Here is a 22,550-nt window from a genome sequence, read left to right as displayed (position 1 = left end):
ATACTTTATCTTAGTCAAAACGTTTCGATACCAAATTAATATATATATTTTTTAAGAAAGATTATTTATGAAAATTGGTGGAGAGTGAATGTGTTAATTTATTTATTTGTTGAAAATGATTAATGTGTTTAGTGTTTAATAATTTTGGAGTAGAGAAACTATTCAGTTGTAAATGAATATGTTCAGTTCAACCATCGTTTTCCTACGGAACGGGGTCACGGAGCTCGTAAAACGTGCCTTTATGATTTATGAAGTGGCTGAATAGATAAAATTCAAACCCCGTTTAACCCATCTCTCTCTCAAACTCATAAGCCTTTTCCCTCAACTGCCAAAAGGAGCTCTCTTCTTCTTCTTCTTCTTCTTTCTTCTTCTTCATCATCATCATGGCTCAGTTTCCGCCATTTTCACTCTGCTCTCTCTCTTCTTCCTCCTTAATCCTCTCCTCCATCTCCAATTTCTCTTAATTCCTCATCCTCTCTTCCTCAGATGCCACCATTTCCCTTTCTCCACATCGCAAAATGTCATCCTCTTCCTCTTCTTCTTCTTCTTCTTCCTCCTCCTCTTTCCCCCCTTTGTCCTCATCTCAATCTCCCTCTCTTCAGAGAAGCGCTAGTAGCATCCAGAATTCGGAGGCTGAGCGGCGTCTTCGTGAGGCGGAAGACCGGCTCCGGGAAGCTATTGAGGAGCTTCAACGGCGGCAGCGGAAAGTAGCCGCCTGTGGATCTCATCATCATCAGACTCGGGAAAAGCCTCCGCCGTGTGATCATGCTGCTTATGAGTCTTCTTGTGTGGCTAATGCTATTGGCAACCTCTGCCAGACTTTCCTTCTCTCTTACGGTGTTAGAGTTGGTATTGGTATACTTCTCCGTGCTTTCAAGCTCGCGCGGAGACAGTCTTATTCCTCTATTATTGATCTCAAGGTTGGTGTTTTGTTTGATGCCATTCGTTTTTTTGAATTTTTTATTCCGTACTTGTTGTTGTATGAGATCGACGATTGAAGTTTTGAATTAGGGTTGGAAAAGATTGTTCATTTATTTAACCATTTAGTTTTCTCCCTTTGGTATTTTGGTTATTGTCACTAAAGTTGTTTCTTGTTGCTGCTATTGAATGTTTGTTTAGGTTCAAGCACTTGATGTTTGTTAATATTGTTATTTTTGATTGAATTGTGCTCTTCACCATACATATTGGTAACGAGTTTGTATTGAAGGTGGGTCAAAATGAAATGGGGAGAATTTTTTAGGAATTAAAAGAGCATTTGCAATAGGAACAATCAAGATTGAAGTAAAGGGGGTTGTCATTTGTTTACCTGCACTTTTCCATATCACGATTACTTTTATTTTTCAAAAAAATTTGCAAGTAACTTATGTCTCACTGCTTAATTAAATATTTGCTTTGGGTTTCTTTTTCTTCCTAAAATGAAAGAACATCTTACGATAATGGTTCTCTCTCTTCATTGAATTTTTTGGTTTCTTTTGTCTAACTTGACCCCATAATAGTCGTGAAACGATAAGTTTTCATCCTCTTTATAATTTGTCTCATTGTTTGTGACAACTTGCCGCATAAACAATGGGTCTGCTCTCGAGTTTGAGCAGATCTTCCAGGTCTTCCTAATTAGATCAACTTTTTTATTATGGAATAAAGTGAGCGTCTTAATTTAGCAAACCATAGAATTGAGAATAATGAAGAGTCACCTTCATTTGTCATCTTGTTTCTAATAGATACACCGTATTGAAAGTAATCAATTGGTTTTGTTAAACAAGTAAAACAACATTAATTATTGTTGTGTTGACTAGTGACACCATACTCGTTTTTTGTTGTATCATAATTTTCTGCTGCTTTTTACGTTTTTTTAATAATTAAACTCATTGAGGGTGTAATGTTCTCTCCATTTGTTCATGTGCTTGATTAGTTTTTTTCTTTTCGAACACTTTTTTTTTGTAGCAACTTGTCTCGGAGAAAGACTTGATAGTGAGGGAAGAGGCATGTCGCATCGGTTTGCTTTTTGGTGGATTCACTGGGTCATACCATGCCCTTAGATGCTTGCTTAGAAAGTGGAGAAAGAGAGAGACACCTTTCAATGTGTAAGTCTGCGATCCATTGTAGCATCAAATTTCACGTCTTCATAGTTCTATTGATGTTTCATTTTCTTTTAATTGCAATAGATCCGGAATAAGCACTTTCTGTATTTATGACATTGTTTAAGGGATGATGAGCAGAGTTTTAGCAGGTTCAGTGGCTGGTCTGTCTGTTTTAGCACTAGATGACTCAAATCGGAGGCGTACTCTGGCATTATATCTTATGGCTAGACTTGCTCAGGTACAAAGCACACAAGGTTACTGTTTCAAAGCAGTTTTCTTTCTCTTCTTTCTTTGTATCCTTATCTGTATCTTATCTTGTTGGATATATCTTCGTACTTATTTCTTTTTGTCACTTCTCTTCTTAAAATTAGTGTGCCTATAATTCTGCAAAATCCAAGAACAAGTTTCACCTCTGGGGAAGTCACTGGAGACATGGTGATTCTTTGCTTTTTGCCATGGCATGTGCACAGGTAATTTAAAGTCATGTGGATTGTCTGCTTTCTGCTTGTTATGTTTTTAATTCAAAATTTTAGACAACAAAAAACAAGGGCTAGTTACAGTATGTGTTTTTTTTTTCAATAAAAAGAAAGAATAAGAAACAAAACAAAAACTCTATTTTTCTTTATTAAGAAGAGGAAGCAAGAAACTTGAAACTAAAAACTAGAAACAAAAACATTATCAAACATACGCTTGATTATTGAACAAAGTAGAGACATGCAGTTTCTTCACTCTCTTTACAGCAGAACATGGGGACTTTGATGTATTATTTTTCTCATATAAATGAAATTACTCTTATCAAAAGCATAGAAAGATGGATGCTGGAAATGGCAAATAGTTTGCATTGTAGATCTTTTTAACTGCCAGACGAAGCAGAAACGTTGGAGACCTTGTATTATTTCTTTCTAGAAATCAAATTATTTCTTCTCAAAAGGATAGACTAATCGAAAAATAAAATCAACAATAATTTGTATTAAACATATTGGAGTAAATTCATCAATTTCTTCTTCTTAGTTTAAATTTAAGCATCATAAATGGTAATTGATTTGATGGCTCTGAGAAGTTATTTAATCTTTCAAGCCAGAATTTGGTGTGTTTTCATTCTTTTAAGACATCATGGGATCTTTTTCTTTGATTAGAAGAATTATGGGATTCATCTGTCTTTATGATGTTTCTACATTGAATTTTTCTAATTGCAAGACCCTGCATCGTATTCATGATCAACTATTTGTTTCAGGTTATGTATTCCTTTGTTATGCGTCCTGAGAGCTTGCCAAAAGCGTACCGGGACTTCATTCAAAAAACAGGCCCAGTAGCCGAACCTGTCTACAAGGCTGTACGAGATAGTTGTAGGGGATATCCCGTGGATGTTGCTGCACTTTCTTCTTACTTGTCACGCAGGCAAATCACTGGCTACGAGAATCTTGAGGAACTTCCCTCCATTATTCCTTGTAGTATAATCCATCCAAACACTAAGTCGTGCCTGGCTCACAATGGGAAGGCAGCATCAGCCACATTCAAGAAGACATTTCCTCTTTACTTTTCTTTGACATTTGTACCATTCGTTGTTCTGCACCTGCAGAAAGTAAGTTCTCCCAAAAAAAAATTATTTTCTGTTATCGACTATCACAGTTGGTCCACCAAAATTGTGTTCCTTGAATGGCGTAGAGCCCATAATAGGGAATTGGTGGTTTCAATTTATTTTTTCTTTTTTCCTTCACTAGGAAATTTTCCATTAAAACCATAAAGAGTGCGTGACAAGGGTGTACAAAAAGGCTCTTCAATTGGTCAAAAAAATTGCATGAGTAGTTGCACAAAGCCTCTTACTATTGGATGCGTATATACTTTTTAATTATAAATTGATCCGCATCTTTTACTAAAATGTGTAGATGGTTGTTATGTTATCCCCTATATTTGTTGCAGAGATTTTTTTTTCGTTTTTAAAAATTTCATTCTTGTTGCTAGTTAACATAATTCATGCTTTTGCAGTTCATGGATGCTCCCGGTCGTACCTGTTGGCTTGCTGTCAAAGGTGCAGTTCGCTCGACAAGTTTCTTGTCTGCCTTTGTTGGCATTTTTCAGGTGGTTTTTCTGAATTTTATAGTTTATTCACGTTAATATCAGTTGAAATTTGTAAGATAATGTTCTGAAGTATTTGGAACGATTGTAGGCGGTCATTTGTTTGCATAGAAAAGTTGCAACCAAGGACCACAAACTCGTATATTGGGTTGCCGGTGGAATATCTGCCCTCTCAGTTCTTTTAGAGAAGAAGGGAAGACGATCTGAACTAGCCCTCTATGTTCTTCCACGTGCAGTTGATTCTTGGTGGTATATTTTAGTCAACCGCCACCTGCTTCCAAACATAAAAAATGCTGAGGTATTTACTTACACAAAAAATTAAACATGGCTGTTCAAAATTAAAAGGTAATACTCTGGAGTAGGTAACAGTTGTTCGCATCTATTTAGGTTCTTATTCTTTAGAAACTCCTGTCGGTTAAATCATCGATTGACCAAAAAGTTTTAAGTTGTGGGCTTTGGAAATTGGTAGAAACTCAATGAGTGGAATCCAATATTAGTTGAGAGAAAATAATATTACGATAGAACCTCTTAGCCTTATGCATATTACATTTGAAAAATACCTAGTTTCTTTTATTTCTGGAAAATACCTAATAATGAGTAGATATATTACCAAAAAAATTTCAAATTATAAAAGGGAAAGACATCTGAAAGATAATTAAAAGAAATCAATGACTAATTCAGACAACACGACGGATATCTTCTGATGTTTTTCTTAAATTTCTAAATAAAACTTTCCTTTGTTCTGATAATATGAGCAGGTCTTCCTATTCGCAATTTGTATGGGAGGAATCATGTATTACTTGGAATATGAGCCAGATACCATGGCTCCATTTCTCCGAGGTTTGATTCGTCGCTTCCTCGCCAGCAGAATCAGCAATTCTACCACATCTTCAAGTCGCGATGTTTCAAACTCTTATTTGAACACACTCGGCGCCATGAAGAAACCAAATTTGGAAGATAACAGGGAAGCCGAAGCTGCACGGTCTAAGAAATACAACCTTGAATCCATTCCAGGTTTATAGAATTGGAGCAACGAAATGCAAGGTCATGAGATACATGCCTTAACCTTATTTTAAATGAAATTCCATTGAATTGATTGATTGAACTATTAGGCAACAATGAACTTTTCTTCATATACAAAATAGTGACATTGAATTTTGTTATATATATTGGCAATTGAAATTACTGTCTATTAGTGCTGAATCCTACCAGAACAATAAGATAAGAGGAGATATTATGCACAGGAAATTTGAGAAATGAAAACTTCTTTAATAGACCCTTCTATATCTATCACTTATCAACTATTTTTATGTCGTTGATAGAAATTTTCATCCAAATTATTGACTATTAGTTATGGCTTTTTAAACTAATAGTACTATTTTTATGTCAACTTAGAAACTCTGATTGTTATATTACTATTTGTTAGTGAGATTTGAAAGAAAAAAGATTTGATCCTATCTCAAGATTCAAACATATATGGGGCCAAGTTTGTAGGGTATAATATAGAACGATCAAATTTTAATTACTGTGTAAGAACTAAGAAGTTATGGGTGAGATGACGTCCATTTGAGAGAATACATGAGGAAATGTCCCAGCCCTAGGAAAGGCATTTTGCCATAATTCTTGTGGTTTTGCTCAATTTTCAAATGATATTCTGATTAATGCTACCAAATCCAATTCTCTTAAATGTGTCTCAACATGATTTAATGTTCTTGTATGAGTTTAGTTCAATGATCAATAGTGAACAAACTTTAATTCTAGTATTTTTTAGTATTGGACTATTTTTATCGTATTTCTTCCTAGATTATTTCTTATTGTTAAATTATATTGTTTAAATAAATCTTCAAACTTAAAAATAAGTAAATATAATAAAAACATCTCTTCCTTCTTTTATTTTCTTGAAGTTGGTATTCTAAACATCTACTCGTTCAATTTTTTATTTCTTTCTTGAAAATTCATATTTTCCTTTCATTTTTAAACATTTTGTAAGAAAATAATTTTGAATAAAAAATTGTTGACAATATTTTAAAATAGAGTCAAATATAATATTCTATCCAAGATAGACAATAAAAAATTTATTTAAATGTAAATTTTAGTCTTTTAAATCTATTTTTAAAAATTCAATGATTAAAAAAAAAGATAAATTTTAAAAGTTTAGAGTTTACTTTTAGAAATTCAGGGACTAAATAAAAATAAAATTAGATTTTCAAAAACTTAATAACCAAACTATTTTTAAAGGTAATTTCTCTTATAAATAAATAAATAGAAACCGGCTTTGAAAAAAGAACCGGACCGACAAATCTGGAAACTTGTATAAGAAATTACAAACCCGATCCAATGAACCGGACGGAGAAGCCCTAGGGTTTTGACAGCGGGCACTATATATGAAATTTTTAGTAGCCAAACGAACATAGAAGGAACGAAGAGATTGGAATTGTTGAAGGGCAGTAGAGAGAAAATCAAAGGTTCATTTTCATTTCAATTCCCTTAGTTTTACGTTCATCTGCTTGCCTTAATTTGTCTTTCGTTTCCTGAAAACCATACGATGTTAGATTAGCGTTTTCAGTTCCCTATTTACCAGTTTTACTCAAGCTGTTTTGAGGGATATTTGGGTTTTTCTCGGGGTTCTACGAATTTTGCCCCATCGTTTCCGCTTGTGGTATTTGATCGAGGGATTTGGTTTTCTTTTTTTATGTTTATGTTTTGGGTTTTGTTTCCAATTCTTTTTGGCAATCTCGTGTTCATATGGAAAATAGTTAAAATTAAGTTTGATGTATTTGTACGTCAGTGTATTACTAGAATTTATCTGCGTTGAGGTTACACATCTACCAGTTTTTGTAACATTCAGGACATAAAATGAAGTTTCTGTCCTTGGTTGGAATATTAATTCAATTTGTTTGGCAGGTGAGCCATGAAGCACAACAATGTTATCCCTAGTGGGCACTTTAGGAAGCACTGGCAAAATTATGTTAGAACTTGGTTCAACCAGCCTGCTCGCAAAACAAGGCGAAGGAATGGTGAGTGTCTTGGTTTTTTGCTAGTTCATCCATGATTTAATTTGCCTTGTTTTGTTATTATAGGTTTTGATTTTTCTTGTGTAAATGGTCACTAGCTCGTCAAGAAAAGGCTGTGAAAGCTTTCCCTCGGCCTACCGCTGGACCACTTCGACCTATAGTCCATGGACAGACGTTGAAGTATAACATGAAAGTGAGGGCTGGTAGAGGCTTCTCTTTGGAAGAGTTGAAGGTGGGATTATTTCCAATTTTTCGAGTTTTTTTCATGATCTGCATATATAACTCAGTTTATGTTTGTTTTGTTTTATATTTGGACGAGTAAAATATTGATGAGCATGCTCATTCTTTTTCACGTATGAATGAACAGTAGCTTCATATATTAAACTCTTCGCCTGTGCTCTAGTTTTCTACTTGGTAAAATTGTTGCTTTTGGAAGTCTTTTGTGAATGATATGGAGTAGAAATATTTGATATATTTGTACGGTTGTGAACGTCTAAGAATGATGTTGTTTTCAGAGTGTAGAATTACATTATGAATTCAAGAGCACACTTGAATGTTTAATGATTTTTTGGATTCTATTGAGGTTGTTCCTCGGTTGATACTCTTCAAGAGAATTGACAAATGTTTTATAAAACCAGGCAGCTGGCATTCCAAAGAAATATGCACCAACTATTGGCATTGCAGTTGATCACCGCCGCAGAAACCGCTCCTTGGAGAGTCTTCAAGCTAATGTACAGAGGTTGAAGACCTACAAGGCCAAGGTGGTCGTCTTCCCACGACGTGCCCGCAAGTTCAAGGTACCTTTGCTAAGTTTCTATTCCCAAAGAAATACAATTAATTTGTTGCACCATCTTTTGTGTTTATGGAATGCCCCTGATCTCTAAGCATCATTTACATTACTTGTTAATTTAGGCTGGTGATTCTACTCCTGAGGAACTAGCAACTGCCACCCAAGTCCAAGGCTCTTACATGCCTATTGGATTAGAGAAGCCATCAGTAGAGCTTGTGAAGATTACAGAAGACATGAAGTCTTTCAAGGCTTATGACAAGCTTCGTGTTGAGCGAGCAAATGCCCGTCATGTTGGTGCTCGGTTGAAGAAGGCTGCTGAGGCAGAGAAGGAAGAGAAGAAGTAAATGGTTCCAAGATTTTAACTGTGCGCCCATATGTTTTTGAAGTGAATTTGTTTGGCCTTTAAATTTAGTATCCTCCCTTTCCCTTAATATGTCCAAAACCTGAGTTATGAGTTCGTTCAATTTTGAAATGATTAGAGATTTGTTTTTATGCATATCAAACATACGCAGATTTCATATATGTTACCCTTTTTGTTTCTTAGTCCTGCATTTTTGCGATGGTTATCATGTGGCAAAAAAATAAACATGCCCTATAATTAACAATTAAACTTTTCAAGGTCAGAGATCAAGGCAGACGTGAATATTCGATTTTAAGAATTATTGCTGTTTGTTTTCGTCTGCTGTGTTAGCAGGATTGAGTGTAAAAAGATGAACTAATGTTGCTCTTCTATTGTTCTCAAGGCACGGGAACGAAAGAGGCCAAATGTCTAAAGAAAATACAATATGATAAAAGTATTTATATTCACCATTCATATGCCTGTTGAATCTTTAAATATGAAAATTTGTGTTAATCATTTATAGGGATACGACACATATGCTAAAAAATAATTTCATAGTTAGTTCGATGTACTTTCAAAATTTATTATCAACACATCCCTTAATGAGAACACGTTTTTGATAGTCCACGAAAACATTTGAAGTCTCCATGAAGAAACATTGTACTTGAGAATCTTCCTAATCTCATTTTCAAGATATATCAGAGTTGTATGACTAATAATATCTTAACAAGATTACGTGAAAATGAATACATAATCCAAACAAAAACGCTTATATAGTATTAAAAGAACAATCTCTCTTCAAGAATGCTTGTGGTCAATTTGACCCGAAACTATCAGTTGTAAAGTTGAGAACATAACTGAAACTTTGTCAAGAACATATCTTCCAAGAGATGGCTAAGTACGTAAAATAAGAATTTGTCTAGTAATGGTAGCACTCAGCAGAACATGAGTCGAAAACTAAAACTAGACGAAGACAGTAAGGTGAATTGTTGTAGGAACTGCTAAGACCACAAACCGCACCCCCAAAATGACCCTTAAAACCTTAGGCATTAGGTTCTGAAATTCTCTTGACATGGAACCTGTGGGGTAAGAAAATTCGGTTCTATGGTTTCTAAGGTAACCTAAGTCAAAGTCTTCGAGAATATGCTTATTCCCCTGTCGAAAGCAAAATACTGTATTCTCTCCCTTCCCGTACCGTCAGGAACAACTGTGGTTATTCAAAACAATAATGATAACAGTTGATGAACGTGAAATGGCAGAATATGCATTAAAGCTCGGGCATACAGGAATTTAATATAGTACCTTGAAAAACTAATCAGAAACATCAGAGTCGAAGACTGGAATTTGGCGAAAACGAGAAAAGTGGCGCAAGTAGGACATTTCATTTTTATTTTGAGGTGCTGATCTCTTCCGCCTCGCTGAGAATCCATTACCAGAAAGTGAAGCAAATAATTCTCCCATGTCCATTTCCTTGGCTACCGTACTATCATCCGCAAAACTGCATCACATCAGCAATTAGTGAGATATTTGATTCATGGAAGGATAAAATAAAATGAGGGCTAGACTTGATTTGATCTGTTCGTCATGGTTGTAAATTACTTGTAACTTGGTTTGATCTGTTAGTCAAATTATATTTATTAGTAAGTTAGAGGGTCACAGGTTTATATACTTAGGTAGTAATCTTCATAAACTAGCCTTATTCTCAAAGCGAAAACCTCCTCTAATGAAGGCTAGGTTTCCTGGACCCTAATTCACATCAACTTTTAAATTGTTTGACTATCCCAGCAACACGAGAATGGCGAATCAGAAAGCTAATATGTCCTGGGCGAAAATGAAATAATTGATTTTTTTCTGAACTTTTATCATCAGTCGCCCTTCCACCCAACATTTTCCTGTCTTGTTTATACACAATATAATTATTGACAAGTAATACCATGAAGAAACTATTTTAATGCAGATATAAGGAAACTCAAAGAAAATAAAGTGAATTGAAAAGCATACAAACTAAAATACAACATAATGAATAAATCAAAACCCAAAAGCAAGCAAGAAGAACTATACCGTTCACGGATTGTCTTGAAAGCTTCTTTAGTTGCATAAGGCAACCCTGTTTTCGGGTCACGATACCTTCAGCATAAAAAGCATTAATTAAACCTGTGTTCAAAGCTCCGAGGATTGCACCTTTTCATGCACTTTACTACTTAAAACAACAATGATAAAATCTATTCTGATCTATCTGGTACACAGGATTGATCTTTAGCAGTTGCCATAAGTAAATTCCAAGGAATTGGACTACGTTGCCTTTCAATTGCATACAACTGAGCTAGGCTGTCAAGCTACTATGAAACGAATAACAATGAGATCTTACTTTGCAGGCAAACCTGTGATCACACACACAGCTTTCTCTGGATCTAGAAAGAAAAAGGGAAAAAAATATATTTAGGTTCTAAACTTTAAATAAACTTAAAAAAAACGTATAGTGCAAAATAGTATACTAGATTCTCTCCATGTTTTTTATTTTCTTTTACTGGGATAAGAAACGAGAAATGAATCATTGTATACATAACAGAATACAGAACAAGGTAAGATGAGCACCTACATATTCTTCAAATACAAAGAAAGGGGAAGATAAAAACTAAAGAACTAATGGAATGAGTTTGATATCTTACAGGGACATCCCAAGGGACATTAGATCTCAGAACTAAATCTGACCCATTTGTTTCTAACTTGACATATTTAGAATTTAGAAAAGGGGGTAGAACAATGTTTCTCATTGGAAGTCTACTCTTCATTGAAAATTTGAGAAGTTACCGAAAGTGAGAAATCAAAGGAAGGGGACAAGATCCATATTCTCTTTCTTTTTAACTTTTAGATGCATTGGAACAATCATTTCAAGATGACTAGATGTAAAGCTTCTCATGGTGTTCTTTTTCTAAATTATTCTTACTTCTATTTGCAAGAAATTGGTTATGAAGTTTTTATCTTTCATTAATTATTGCCTTTTACTTCCCCTATATTTTCAATAATCACATTTTTTTATTTTCCTTTTACCTCCTTTTTGAAGTTTGTCTTTGAGCATTAATCCCTTTCTATTAATTCAATAAAAAACTTCATTCGAAATAATATAGGGTGTAGTCGGTGGATGATTATATATAAGTAATTAATTACATGGAACTGATGTGGTTGAAAGCTCTGCCTGAAACGATGACCCTTTACTAAACTCTAGATATGAGCAACCTGCAACAAAATACACCAATATAACTTAGTTCCAAACATGGGGAAGTTCTTTTCTGAAAGAAAACAATTTTGAATCACACTTTAGATGGTACCATTTCTTGACAAGTATTGTATTCGGGGACCATTGTACACAGCTTTATGCACAATTGCTCTCTTTTTGACTTCTTCTTCCCTTGCCAAAACACGCTCCAAGTTCCTCAAGTTCATGATTTCTTAGATATGGAAGGTTGAAATAATTCAAGAGAAAATGAGAAGATTCCTTCAAGTATCCACCTAGTGTTGCAACTTACAACAACATACATTAACCATCAGTTTCACCTGTTTGAGCAGCTTCAAGAAGCATTTCTTCCTGACTCATTTTCTTCTCCTCACCTGGATTTTTCCTCTTGATTGGCTGGTGGACAAGAAAGGATAGTCTCACTCATATATAATACTAAAAAGAATCATTTTGAGAAAACAATTTGATGGCTAATACAAAAACTGAACATTGCAGAAACAGAAGCAGAAAGAAACTTTTCAAGAAAGCTGGAAAAAATGTGGAATTATTAATTCAAACCGCATAAATAGAACATGAATCCATTTGATATGGATTTAAGGCTTTGCATATAGAAGATTTGGAATAGAGGAAAGTAAAGCGTCTCCAAGGAAAAAAAAAAAAACAATTAGAAGACATCTGAAAAGCTAGATGCTAGATTTCTTACTTCTACATGGTGCACACCCTTTAATACTTATTGAATTTTGAGGTTTTTTTTAATTAGCAAAATTGGAGGCCTTTTTGTAAGCTCCTTTGTCTTAGGGTGGTTGTATTTTTAACCGTACTGATTTCTTACTCTTCTGAATGCAGCGTCATTTGTCTTATCTCCTAAGAAAAGATATTCCCTTGGTAAGAAGGGCATCGGTTCAAAACCATAGATAGGACCCGAAGTGTATAAATCAAAATAGTAAAGCGTAAACTAGTCCAGTAACTTTCTTGTGAGAATGTTTACTTAACCCAAAAACAAAAAAGTTCGTTATTTAGTTTATATAGTCAAGCACCACTAAAACCCAACAAATGGAGAACTAATTTTGGGTGCCATAAAATTCAAAATTATTCCATAACAAACTAATTAGAAATCAGACGATTTTGTTTTATATTTTTTGCTTTCATTTCTTTCTGCAGTTTTTTTTTTAAATCATCTTGTCCCTAAAACAGATAATGGATCTGTAGGTTGAAACAAATGTTTTGATGTGGCACAATAGATGAGTAAAAAATTCGTAGGATGGCAACATTTTTCAAGTAGTTGAAGGATATACGAACTAAAACAGAAGTTTCCACTTCATCATAGCATCGCATCACTCTATTCAATCAAGAAACTGCCTTCGAGAAAAACTCAAACTAATCTAATGGTTTTATCTTAGTCCTACAAATCAAATGTCTCGAGTATTCAGGACTCACCTTCATTGTGGCTTGCAAAGCTGCACGAATAGCATCTCTCTCAGCTTGCCTAACAATAACTGAAGTTCTAGTGGATTTCCTCACAGTTCTTTCAACTTCGGTATCATCCGGTGTATCATGATGTTCAGGAGGTGTAGACTGATCAGTTGATGCTTCATCTTTGGAAGGTTTTTCAACTTTGGAAACAGCTCTTTTTTTATTCTTGTTCTTAGAAGTCTTTCCAGGAAATATTAATCGCTTTTTCATTTGTGGTCTGGAAGAAAACTCAACTTTAAAACAGAAAGTTGAAATATATCTAAACCAACATCCAAGCACTTCAGAGAAGAGAAAACCTCTCATCTGCTTCATTCTCAGCTTCTTCCTCTGGTTCAGACTCCTGTCCATAAAAAGTAGTCATGTTATGAAAAAAATTTATGTCTAACAGAATAAGCTGTGAATGGGAACTGAAACATAACTTACATCTTCATTGAAATCACTATCAAATTCATCAACAACTTCAGGTTCTTCTTCATATTCGTCATCAACCTCATCCTGACAAGCATTTTGAAGATGGACAAGTTCAGAAAGGATATTTCACTAAGTCAAAACTCAAGCCCCATAATTGGGTGGACACATTGCATCAATCTAACAGAGGCTATCCAGACCACGACTTCATAAGCGAAAACCAACTGTGGAACCGAATCTAAGTGGATGTGCACACCATCGATTTCAGTTAAATCTTCAAGATTGAACATTAATCGCGCGCATAACCATTGAAGAGCAATTTTACTATTAACCACTGAAGAGCTAAAAGAGCGACTATAGCTTCATATCGTTCCTAGAGAAAAAAAAAAAAAAAAGAGTACATTTCTTTAAACATACCTCTCTGAGAGCATCCTGATTCCAAAACAACTCGTCTTCCTCAGCTTCCTCATCAAGCAACTTGGTCATCCTATAACAAATAAAAATACCCCAACTCATAAGTACATACAATTTGAAACATCTTCCATCAGTTCATGCCAATTTACAACAAAACCCACTCCCAAGAGAAGAAAACCAAGGGAAGTAGTCCGGTACCTCTTCCCTCTAGTCATCCGAGAAGAGCGATCAAGAAAAACGGGAACATCTTCTTCTTTGGACGAATCCATGACTGAAAAAAGAAAAAGAAACCCAAAAAATAACGCTGGAAAATGAAGTATAAGACTTGGAGAAATCACAACCCGCCACCGATGACCGTAATTAGAGAGCGAATTACGATAACTCTCCGGTGGCTGGAACTCGAATCGGGTAGCGACGATAATTTAAATCGATCCGTTGTAAGGTTATGGAAAGGCGGGAAATTTTGGTCGATCGGATTCGGAAATGCACCACCTCAAGCCCCTTTGTGCACCTCTAGGTCGCATAAACAAACACGCCTCTTTATTGCTATGTGCTAACTTACTAATTCTTTTAACAAAAATGAATGAGAAATTTTTTTATGCATATTATTGATTCTTCAATCATAGTTTTTCAATAATGTCAAATTTTTCTTAATTCTTTTTATAATTTTTTGAACTATGATTGAAAAGTATAAAGATAGTTGAATCTTAAATTTGCATTTAATTATTGTTCTACTGTTAATTTTGTAATGTAATATGAGTTTGTTTGGCTTTTTGGAGTAAGAAGTGTACTTATGGAATTTGAGGTTGTGAAGTCCTACTTCTTGCACACATTGAGGTAAGTTTATTGAGGTTTCTAGCTCAATTTGATAATTTTTGGTGATTCAAATTTCTCATCCCCATTTATATTGAATCTTTTTTAGTTAAATTAACTAATATAATTAAAGTTTCATGTTAAACTTTCGACTTTTATTTAAGGTTCTATCTAAAATGACTTAAAAATTGGACTAGAAATGAACTAGAGGTGATTGAAGTTGTTTATTTTACAAAATCGTTACCGAACCAATTCGATCATAGTTAGTTTAGTAAATGTTTAAATGGATCTCGATATCAATGAGTAAAGTTCGGTCGGTTTGTAAAATAGAAATACTTATTTGGAGATTCTGTATTTAAAACTTTTTGAAACCAACCTTGACCCTCTCGTTTTCCCATTAATTTTGATTTGGTAAGTAGTTTAACATTTTTTTTTTTGTCTATCACGCTCACTTCTAAGATGAACTTTAACCTTTCTTAAGTGCCACGGTCGAACATTTATTTTAAAAAATTTCAAAATATCATTTTCTATATTTTATAAATATTTTTCAAAACTTAGATTAAAAAGAAAAGAAAGAAAGGAAAGTAAATATGTTGAATAATTGAATTTAAGTTTTATATTTAATATGAAAACATTCTGACCGCAAACGCGAGTCTGTGTGGCTGAACGATAGAGACCTTCTAGCAAAAGCTATAAACTTGGAGTAGAAGAAGAGAGAATTCAAGCAAACGGTAAATACAAACTTGTGATGATAGCTTCAACACCTCTGCCGCCATGGCAGCCACCGCTTCAAGCTCCATTCAGATTGAGGAGGAGTAGGCCTTTAATAATCCCTTACCGGACCCCTATTGGCTTCGTTCAGGCATACCGTCGCGGGGGCGGCGGCGGAAACAACGACGCTTTTGGCGACGCCTGGAACAAAGTATGGCGAGGCGCCAACGATGGGTTTGAGAAATTCGTATTCGAGGCCAGGAAAACTGCGGAGCGTCTTGATAGGCGTTACTCTGTATCGCGCCGTGTTGGTTCTGCTGCTCAATCGGTGGCCGACCGGGCGCGCGAGATTGATAGGGAGTTTGCAATTGGAATGCGTTGGCGTAATTTTACATTGGATTTTAGCAGAAATTGGCCAAGGGTTTGTACTGCGGATTGATTGGTATTCGTGCTTGTGAAATGAATTTGTATAGATAGGGCCTGCTTAGTTAATATCGATTGTGGAAGTCAAGTTTTTAGATTTTCTGAAGGATCATTCTTAGATAGTTCTCTCTAAGATCCGCAGTCAGTTTGAGTGCCAATATGCTTGATGTAGTTTATCCAAGATATTTATAAGTTTTCACTGAAGTAGAATGAAAATCATGGTTTCTCGTTTTCTTGGTTGTCCGTAATACTGGGTGTTCTTATCTTTGAAATGTCTATTGAATTTTGTTATTTTCTCAACTGTTTTGTTCTCCAATGTCAGTGCCGTCTCTTATCACTCACTCTTATTTCCTTGGGTTTTTGCAGTATAGGAGGCAACTCAATGAGTTTATCGACACGCCATTAGGAAAAAGTGTTGTGGTACGTAGTAGAAGCTTTTATTTTGGATATACGGTCTTGTTACTAAGATTCTTGGTGTCATTGATGGTCTGTGTTTAGCGTGTTCGTAGAATGGAAGTATTATGATATCACTTCACTTTATTTTTAACACGTGAATGATAGCCTTGAGGCATTTCTTGATGATCAACTAGAGGATACATTGAAAGCTCTAGTTTATTTATGATCCCTAAAAGAGAAGCTGCAGAACTCTCCTATTCATAATGTTTTTTACTATCCTACTTACAATGAAAAGTTCTTTTGTTCTTTTAGAAAAATGCTAGAAGAGATCAAATCTGAATCCACCAACACATATTTCATATTACGGTAGCTAAATGGTGGACCTAGCCTATTTCTTAGGTCTAGTTTAGAATATTTCAAGCTGTACTTTGTATGTTTTTTTTTACTCATAATCTACCCCAATCCATTCTATATATGCAGTATATTGACATAGAAAGATGTACAAAGGAGGATCCAGTATCCACCAAAAGAGAAATTGTGGAGATTACAAAATGTTCCCCAATTAATTTAGTAATTTAAAAAATATAGAATTAGCCGTTCAAGGAAATGCAGTAGCACATAAGATTCTTCACATCCTTACGTTTTTTGCTATGGCGATCATCAAATATTTACAGATTTCCATTAATTTGAAATCTTCCCAATAAGGGAATTTAAGATGATTGATAGTCTCTCCTTAATAAGAATCAAGGTTAACTGTGGTATAAATGCTCAAGGTCGTTTGAGTTATGTCTGGGTCAAGGTAGAGGTTCAAGGCTGTGATTAAGTAGGAGTTCCTTAATTCCCTGTTTTAAGATAAGAGCATAGTTTTGTGGTAGAATTGTATTGCTATGTTATGGAGAATTTGGCTTGAGAGAAATAGTAGAACTTTTAGGGATGTTGAGAGATTGTGGAAGGAGGTCCAGGAGGTTGCTAGGTTTAACACATCATAGATAGTGGGTGTATGTTATCTGCCCTTTTTGTTATTATGGACTTTGTTTGATTCTCTTGAATTGGAGTCATTTTCGTTATTTGTGGCTTGTTTTTTGAATGCCCTCATATATTCTTTCATTATTCCTCAATGAAAGTTTAATAAAGAACTTGGGAATGAGCTCAATTCTTACCTTAATATACTACAAATTCCTTTAGCACTTAAATATTCTAAGGTTAGGTGGGTTTCTCATAAGAGTAGTCAAGGTGTGTGTAAACTAGCCCCAACACTCACAAAAGAAAAAAATCTTAGAAAGATGTCCTATGTACAAGGGAGGGCAGGTAAGAATCTGTGCATAGAACAATGGAGGGAGGTAGAAAAAGCTCTCTAATTCACTATAATAAAGAAGAGCAGGATGACTTACACAAATTTGGACTTTGCTAGCAAAGAAATGCTCTCTATCAAGACTAAAGAATTTGGAAGTTGAAACATTTTAGATACTTGTGTTTTGAGTTTGTAGACATATGCTTTTGCAGTCATAAAACCTCAATCTATTGGCTGATATCTATTTGCAAAATTTTGGCAAATAGATTGAGAAAATTTTCATAAAGGAGCCTTCATGTGGGGAAGACAAATTTTGGATCAAGTGCTACCTGGTACAGAGCAAACAAGAAGATGTGATCTTTAAGACAAATTTTGAACGACGATGTTGATTAGATTTTGAAAAAGCCTACGATCATGTTGATTGGAATTATTTCCTGGATAAGATCCTTTGGAAGAAGGGTTTTGGGTTTAAATAGAGATCCTGGATTTTGAGTTATATTAGGACCATTTAATTTTTCTATAATCGTTAATGGGTGACATAGAGTGTAATTTAACTTACAGAGGTGTTTGTCTATTAATGTAGACAGAATTTTTCCACCTAATTTATTCTTCTCTTTTTTTTCTCATGTATCACCTCTTTTCATTTCCTTGTAGACAATATTCTTCCTTTGGTTTGCTTTGTCTGGATGGCTTTTCCGGTTCTTGATATTTGGAACGTGGATACTACCATTTGCTGGTCCAATACTCATTGGGACTTTTGCCAATAGCCTTGTAATAAAGGTAAGTGCCTTGTTCATCCTTTGCTGTTGTATAAGTGATATTGTGCATTTGTATAATTACTGATATCTTACAGCTTTGTGCGATGATTATGCTAGTCAGTGGTCATAGTTCAAAATGGTGCAGACACTTGAAATTAATCTTGTTAAAGAAGCCACCTATCATACCTTTTAGTGATTACTAAAGTTAATGATATCTTTGTGAAGAGTTGTGTCCAAACAATGAAGTAGAAAATGACACTAATATTTGATTCTGGGAAGACCCATGAAGAGTAGCTATTAATGCCTTTTATATCTTTATTTTTTATTAGGGCTCAGCTTTCAAGTAATAGGAGTCAGGAAAGTAGCTAAATCAACAATTTTAATAGCATTAAGTGGCAAACAAAATTAAAATTCCTTCCCATCAGTAAAATCCGCCACTCATCTGGTGTGATCTGGATTTGAGGAATAATCGTGGAGGTTCTGGTTCTTCCCAACTCATATAGTCATATTCTAGGGTGCCACTGCCAATTTTTGTAATCAAATGTTTCACCACAACTTCTGTTGGATTTTTGCATTTGACCACATAATATCTTTTTTGCATTTCACCACAGGAACTCTTACTCCCCTACTCATTTTCCGTTACCTAATTGTAAGGCTATTTCTGCTGCTGCTACAATTTCTTGGGTTAGCAGTCCCTAGGCTTGAGAAGAAGTTTTTAAATTCATAGATTTTGGAGTAAATTTCGCTTTGCCCTTTCCAGCAATGTTTCAGCCTTTGTTAGCTAGCCTACCATTCCTGTTTATTTTGGGTGCCTCTTATTCCAGAAAAAAGAATTTAATCCTGCTTATTTTGGGACTTGGAATTCTGGAAAAGTTTTTGTGATGATGAACTAGTTGAATTGGAACACTCTTTTAGAGGCTCTTTCCTTCGTGACCCTCAAAGAATGTTCAGACAAATGGATATGGCCCAAAGGTCCATCAAAATATTTCTTCCGTCATCTCACCCAATGAAGACTTGTTCAAGAGGCAATGCAATTTTTAGGAACCAGTGAACACTGACATTTGGTGAGATAAATATTTTAAAATAGTTAACTTCTTTCAGTGGGATGGGAGCTAAGTCACTTTAGCATCATGATCAAGCCAAAAGAAAAGATCCAAAAACACTCCTTAGGCTAGCTCTTTCTTCAATGGAAGTTTGGAGACCCAATCCCGTGTGGATTAGCTGCACCATGCCATAAAATATTGGAATTATATGCTGTCCATTTCCATCATGGGTAGTGGCTGTTCCAAACAATATGAATCTTCGTCTTTCCATCATATTGAACGTCACTGATATGCAAGAATAGGAGCTCTTTTTCTCTAGGTTACAAACTAGTGTACTTTTCTATTCCAGCCTAATGGGATTTGGGACTTAAGTTTCGAGGAAAGATTGAATACAACGTTGTCTTTAAGCTTCTTCTCAACCTGTGATTTGTCTCTTAGTTTATCATGGGACTCTCTCTAAGTTTGTTGAAGGTTTTCTTCCTTTTGGGCTGTATTCTTCATTGGTTGTGTTCGTCTACTTTTCCTGCCTTCAATTTGGAGATCTTGTATTTTGGAGCAATAGTCTCTTCTCATCATATCAATGAAATATTGGTTTTGGGTTTTTAAAAATTAAAAATAAAAAGTGTATGTAGTGGTAGAGAAAACATTTCGTAATGTTTGGTTAAGCAGCAAAGAGGGTGTGTTAGAGATAACACAGATGCTTTCACTCCCTTTTCTTTTATCATACTCTACTATGTTAACTATTACGTTAATCAACTTTATTAGAGTTACGCGTCAGCTCTGAAGTATAAAGTTAATATGTTGGAGTTAGAAAGTCCGATTATGGTGTGCAAAATTGTAAGATGGAGTTCTTCGGTAAGTGTGCAAAAGAGAGCGTGAAAGATGAAGTTCCTTTATAAATGTGCAACCTTCCATAGTGAGCATTATTGGTGTTAGATTATTCAACATCAACTTATGTAGTCGTCAGATATCTCCCTAGGGACAAAACTTGACGTGTGTTTTCTATTGTGATTTTTACTTTTTGCATAAACATTTTTCCTAACCAACGTGTAAATTATTCTACAGGGTAATTGTCCAGCCTGTAATAGAGAATTTGCTGGGTACAAGAACCAAATTATTTCTTGCGCAGGATGTGGAAACGTAGTGTGGCAGCCCAAAGACCATGGGGAATACAATTCAAGAAAAGGAAGTTCTGGTTCCAAGTCACAACCCAATGTCATTGATGTGGAGTTTGAGGAGAAATGATAAGGGTAGGAGGAATGGTGATTCACTCGACCTTTATTGAGAGTACAGAAGACCACGATGAGGAAAGAATTTCCAAGGACCATGTGTTGAAGTCGTCTCAGTTCCCTGTTCAGTTACAACGCTGTTCGTGTTCTCTTCTCCCTTGGATAGTTACTAATGTAGTTTGGCAGCATTATTTGTTTGTAGTATCAATACAGGTATGGTGCATAAATGGGAATTCCTCAGGTGTTGGATTGTTAAAGGTACTCAATATATATTCTCACTTATTTTCCAGTTATAGAAGTGGCCTTTTCTTTGGGATTTCTTTATTCCAATCTTGTAACAAATGTTCCTAAAGCAGACAGTGAGGCAGTGATATGTTTTTGGTGTTTCAATTTTCTGCTACTTAATGTTGAATTATTATTATTGCTCAGCAAGGTGTAAATTTGATCGCGTAGGTGTTAGCTATTTTTTCCCAAAGGTCTTTACAGTACAGCTAGAAAGTTGAGAGATTTGAACTCTGAATCTCTTGTCCTCGAGAACATACGGGTGTCAATTAAGCTAGGCTCATGTTGATAAGTGTTTACTATTTCATGATTGCAGTTGTTTTGTTTTAGAAGTGCATCAATATCTTACCAGTCTTCAAGGATCCTTTGATACATTATGTTAGATATCAAGCAAAATCTATTTTGGTTTAAAAGGAAATGCCATTTCTGATTAATAAGTGGAAATATTACCTTGTCAATTTATGACAATGTCGTTTTTCTGTGTGGTCACAACCAGAAAGGATCTATTAAACCAATTATCCAAGCGTTCTCTTGACTTTTTGGGCTATATTTCATGTGTGCGATTAAATCCTTCCGTGGTATGGATTCAGATGTTAGAAAATTTATTTTTAGTAGATAATGCTACGCAGAAACTTGATACACAATAACTCAGTCTTTTATCATATATTTAAATTTATAATGTTATATAAGTTTTAACAAAATTAACATTAAGTTTTAACAAAATTAAGTTTTATCATATATTTAAATTTGTAATGCTCTGTAAGTTTTAACAAAGTGTCAATATTAAATTAATATTAATTTGTTGTGATTGATAATTAGTATGCTTTAGTTATTATGTAGATTGGTTTTTAATTTAAATTAATTAGTGCTTAATTAGAATAAATTTGTTGTTTTCATTTTCAAGGCTATAAATTTCCCATCTAGAGTTGCAAAAAGAAGCTTTTGAACATCCTTATAGTATATAGAACGCTGTGTTTCTTAGAGCATTATCTCTACTTTAGAGATGAATTTAATTTTTGTTCGTGGATTTAACCTAATACCTTTTCAGCTACTATATTAATATTTAATAAGGTAATCATTTAGAATATTTATATGTTTTAAATTGAAAATAATTTTTTTAAGTAAAATATTTCATCGAAATTCAAAAAAGAAAAAGTTAGGTCATCCTAAGTCATGTAGTAGTTGAACCATTGGATAGAAAAATTCGAACAACAAGATGTCAGTATGTAGTACATAAGTTTGAGTTTAGTTTCTCATCCATGAATTTACATATAAGATGACACGGTGTGGATAAGGGCAGTTGGGGCATTGAGTGAGAGTGACAAAGAGAGGGAGTGAAAGAAAATCAAAAGGTCAAGAGCCATATAGTTTGGGTAAACAAGTCATTGTCAATCGTACCGTTGTTCTTAATTATTCTTGATCTTTGTTTTTTTTCCCTATTAATAGATGAATGTTCTATTTAACTACTTGATATTAATTTTGGCTTGTAAAATATCATTTATAATGAACAATGCATATTGTTAAAATGGTAGAAAAAAAGCTGTATAATTTTGAAATTAGAGTCCAAATAAAATCAAATACTCAAGGAAATGCTAAAGCCTAGATTGTAAAAGTGAATAATTATTTGAGTTTTGAAATTATGTTTATAAACAACCCAATCACTTTTGCCTACAATTATGTTTTAGTAAGTGTATGTAGTAGATAATCGTAGACCAAATCACCACCAAATAGACTATGGTTGATATTAGTAAATTTTCAACAGATCTCGATCGTTGA

The 22,550-nt window shown here is 34.6% G+C and overlaps 4 protein-coding genes across 5 annotated transcripts; 3 read left to right on the top strand and 1 right to left on the bottom strand.

Annotated features, from left to right (window-relative positions):
* Window positions 1-274: 274 nt before the first annotated feature.
* Window positions 275-5,440, top strand: LOC101214808. Its single transcript, XM_011656557.2, has 8 exons — window positions 275-920; window positions 1,942-2,081; window positions 2,217-2,316; window positions 2,450-2,548; window positions 3,313-3,660; window positions 4,065-4,157; window positions 4,246-4,452; window positions 4,913-5,440. Exons 1-8 carry the CDS (start codon window positions 519-521, stop codon window positions 5,174-5,176), a joined length of 1,653 nt encoding a protein of 550 aa, XP_011654859.1. The 5' UTR covers window positions 275-518; the 3' UTR covers window positions 5,177-5,440.
* A 1,040-nt stretch (window positions 5,441-6,480) lies between these two features.
* Window positions 6,481-8,501, top strand: LOC101218701 (60S ribosomal protein L13-3). Its single transcript, XM_004143619.3, has 5 exons — window positions 6,481-6,619; window positions 7,059-7,171; window positions 7,267-7,400; window positions 7,807-7,965; window positions 8,081-8,501. The coding sequence occupies exons 2-5, from the start codon at window positions 7,066-7,068 to the stop codon at window positions 8,300-8,302; spliced, it is 621 nt and encodes a 206-aa protein (XP_004143667.1). The 5' UTR covers window positions 6,481-6,619; window positions 7,059-7,065; the 3' UTR covers window positions 8,303-8,501.
* A 548-nt stretch (window positions 8,502-9,049) lies between these two features.
* Window positions 9,050-14,388, bottom strand: LOC101218933 (SWR1 complex subunit 2). 2 transcript variants are annotated; one of them, XM_004143620.3, is made up of 12 exons: window positions 14,027-14,386; window positions 13,832-13,901; window positions 13,430-13,501; window positions 13,303-13,346; window positions 12,971-13,223; window positions 11,854-11,929; window positions 11,628-11,747; window positions 11,467-11,535; window positions 10,667-10,709; window positions 10,360-10,425; window positions 9,601-9,796; window positions 9,050-9,505 (listed from the first exon to the last, which is right to left on the bottom strand). In XM_004143620.3, the coding sequence occupies exons 1-11, from the start codon at window positions 14,095-14,097 to the stop codon at window positions 9,610-9,612; spliced, it is 1,071 nt and encodes a 356-aa protein (XP_004143668.1). In that variant the 5' UTR covers window positions 14,098-14,386; the 3' UTR covers window positions 9,050-9,505; window positions 9,601-9,609. The 2 variants fall into 2 exon arrangements, with proteins under 2 accessions (XP_004143668.1, XP_031741695.1); XM_031885835.1 differs by lacking the exon at window positions 9,050-9,505 and having other exon boundaries at window positions 9,628-9,796; window positions 10,680-10,709; window positions 14,027-14,388.
* An 885-nt stretch (window positions 14,389-15,273) lies between these two features.
* On the top strand, window positions 15,274-20,920 carry LOC101219174. Its single transcript, XM_004143621.3, has 4 exons — window positions 15,274-15,773; window positions 16,142-16,195; window positions 18,117-18,242; window positions 20,329-20,920. Exons 1-4 carry the CDS (start codon window positions 15,390-15,392, stop codon window positions 20,506-20,508), a joined length of 744 nt encoding a protein of 247 aa, XP_004143669.1. The 5' UTR covers window positions 15,274-15,389; the 3' UTR covers window positions 20,509-20,920.
* The last annotated feature ends 1,630 nt before the right edge of the window (window positions 20,921-22,550 follow it).

Source organism: Cucumis sativus, chromosome 5 (assembly GCF_000004075.3).
Source record: "Cucumis sativus cultivar 9930 chromosome 5, Cucumber_9930_V3, whole genome shotgun sequence".
Lineage (NCBI taxonomy): Eukaryota > Viridiplantae > Streptophyta > Magnoliopsida > Cucurbitales > Cucurbitaceae > Cucumis > Cucumis sativus.
Note: the sequence above shows the minus strand (reverse complement) of the source record. Positions and strands in the feature narration are given on the sequence as shown.

What these genes read in the sequence shown, in the direction of transcription:
- LOC101214808 (XM_011656557.2), top strand. Translation starts at nt 519, where the DNA reads ATGTCATCCTCTTCCTCTTCTTCTTCTTCTTCTTCCTCCTCCTCTTTC. An exon ending in TTGCCATGGCATGTGCACAG is followed by an intron (nt 2,549 to 3,312) that starts GTAATTTAAAGT and finishes TATTTGTTTCAG; the next exon opens with GTTATGTATTCCTTTGTTAT. An exon ending in CAAACATAAAAAATGCTGAG is followed by an intron (nt 4,453 to 4,912) that starts GTATTTACTTAC and finishes TAATATGAGCAG; the next exon opens with GTCTTCCTATTCGCAATTTG.
- LOC101218701 (XM_004143619.3), top strand. Translation starts at nt 7,066, where the DNA reads ATGAAGCACAACAATGTTATCCCTAGTGGGCACTTTAGGAAGCACTGG. An exon ending in TCTCTTTGGAAGAGTTGAAG is followed by an intron (nt 7,401 to 7,806) that starts GTGGGATTATTT and finishes TTATAAAACCAG; the next exon opens with GCAGCTGGCATTCCAAAGAA. An exon ending in GACGTGCCCGCAAGTTCAAG is followed by an intron (nt 7,966 to 8,080) that starts GTACCTTTGCTA and finishes TTGTTAATTTAG; the next exon opens with GCTGGTGATTCTACTCCTGA.
- LOC101218933 (XM_004143620.3), bottom strand. Translation starts at nt 14,097, where the DNA reads ATGGATTCGTCCAAAGAAGAAGATGTTCCCGTTTTTCTTGATCGCTCT. An exon ending in ACAATACTTGTCAAGAAATG is followed by an intron (nt 11,536 to 11,627) that starts GTACCATCTAAA and finishes ATTTTGTTGCAG; the next exon opens with GTTGCTCATATCTAGAGTTT. An exon ending in TTCAACCACATCAGTTCCAT is followed by an intron (nt 10,710 to 11,466) that starts GTAATTAATTAC and finishes TTTTCTTTCTAG; the next exon opens with ATCCAGAGAAAGCTGTGTGT.
- LOC101219174 (XM_004143621.3), top strand. Translation starts at nt 15,390, where the DNA reads ATGATAGCTTCAACACCTCTGCCGCCATGGCAGCCACCGCTTCAAGCT. An exon ending in CATTAGGAAAAAGTGTTGTG is followed by an intron (nt 16,196 to 18,116) that starts GTACGTAGTAGA and finishes ATTTCCTTGTAG; the next exon opens with ACAATATTCTTCCTTTGGTT. An exon ending in CCAATAGCCTTGTAATAAAG is followed by an intron (nt 18,243 to 20,328) that starts GTAAGTGCCTTG and finishes ATTATTCTACAG; the next exon opens with GGTAATTGTCCAGCCTGTAA.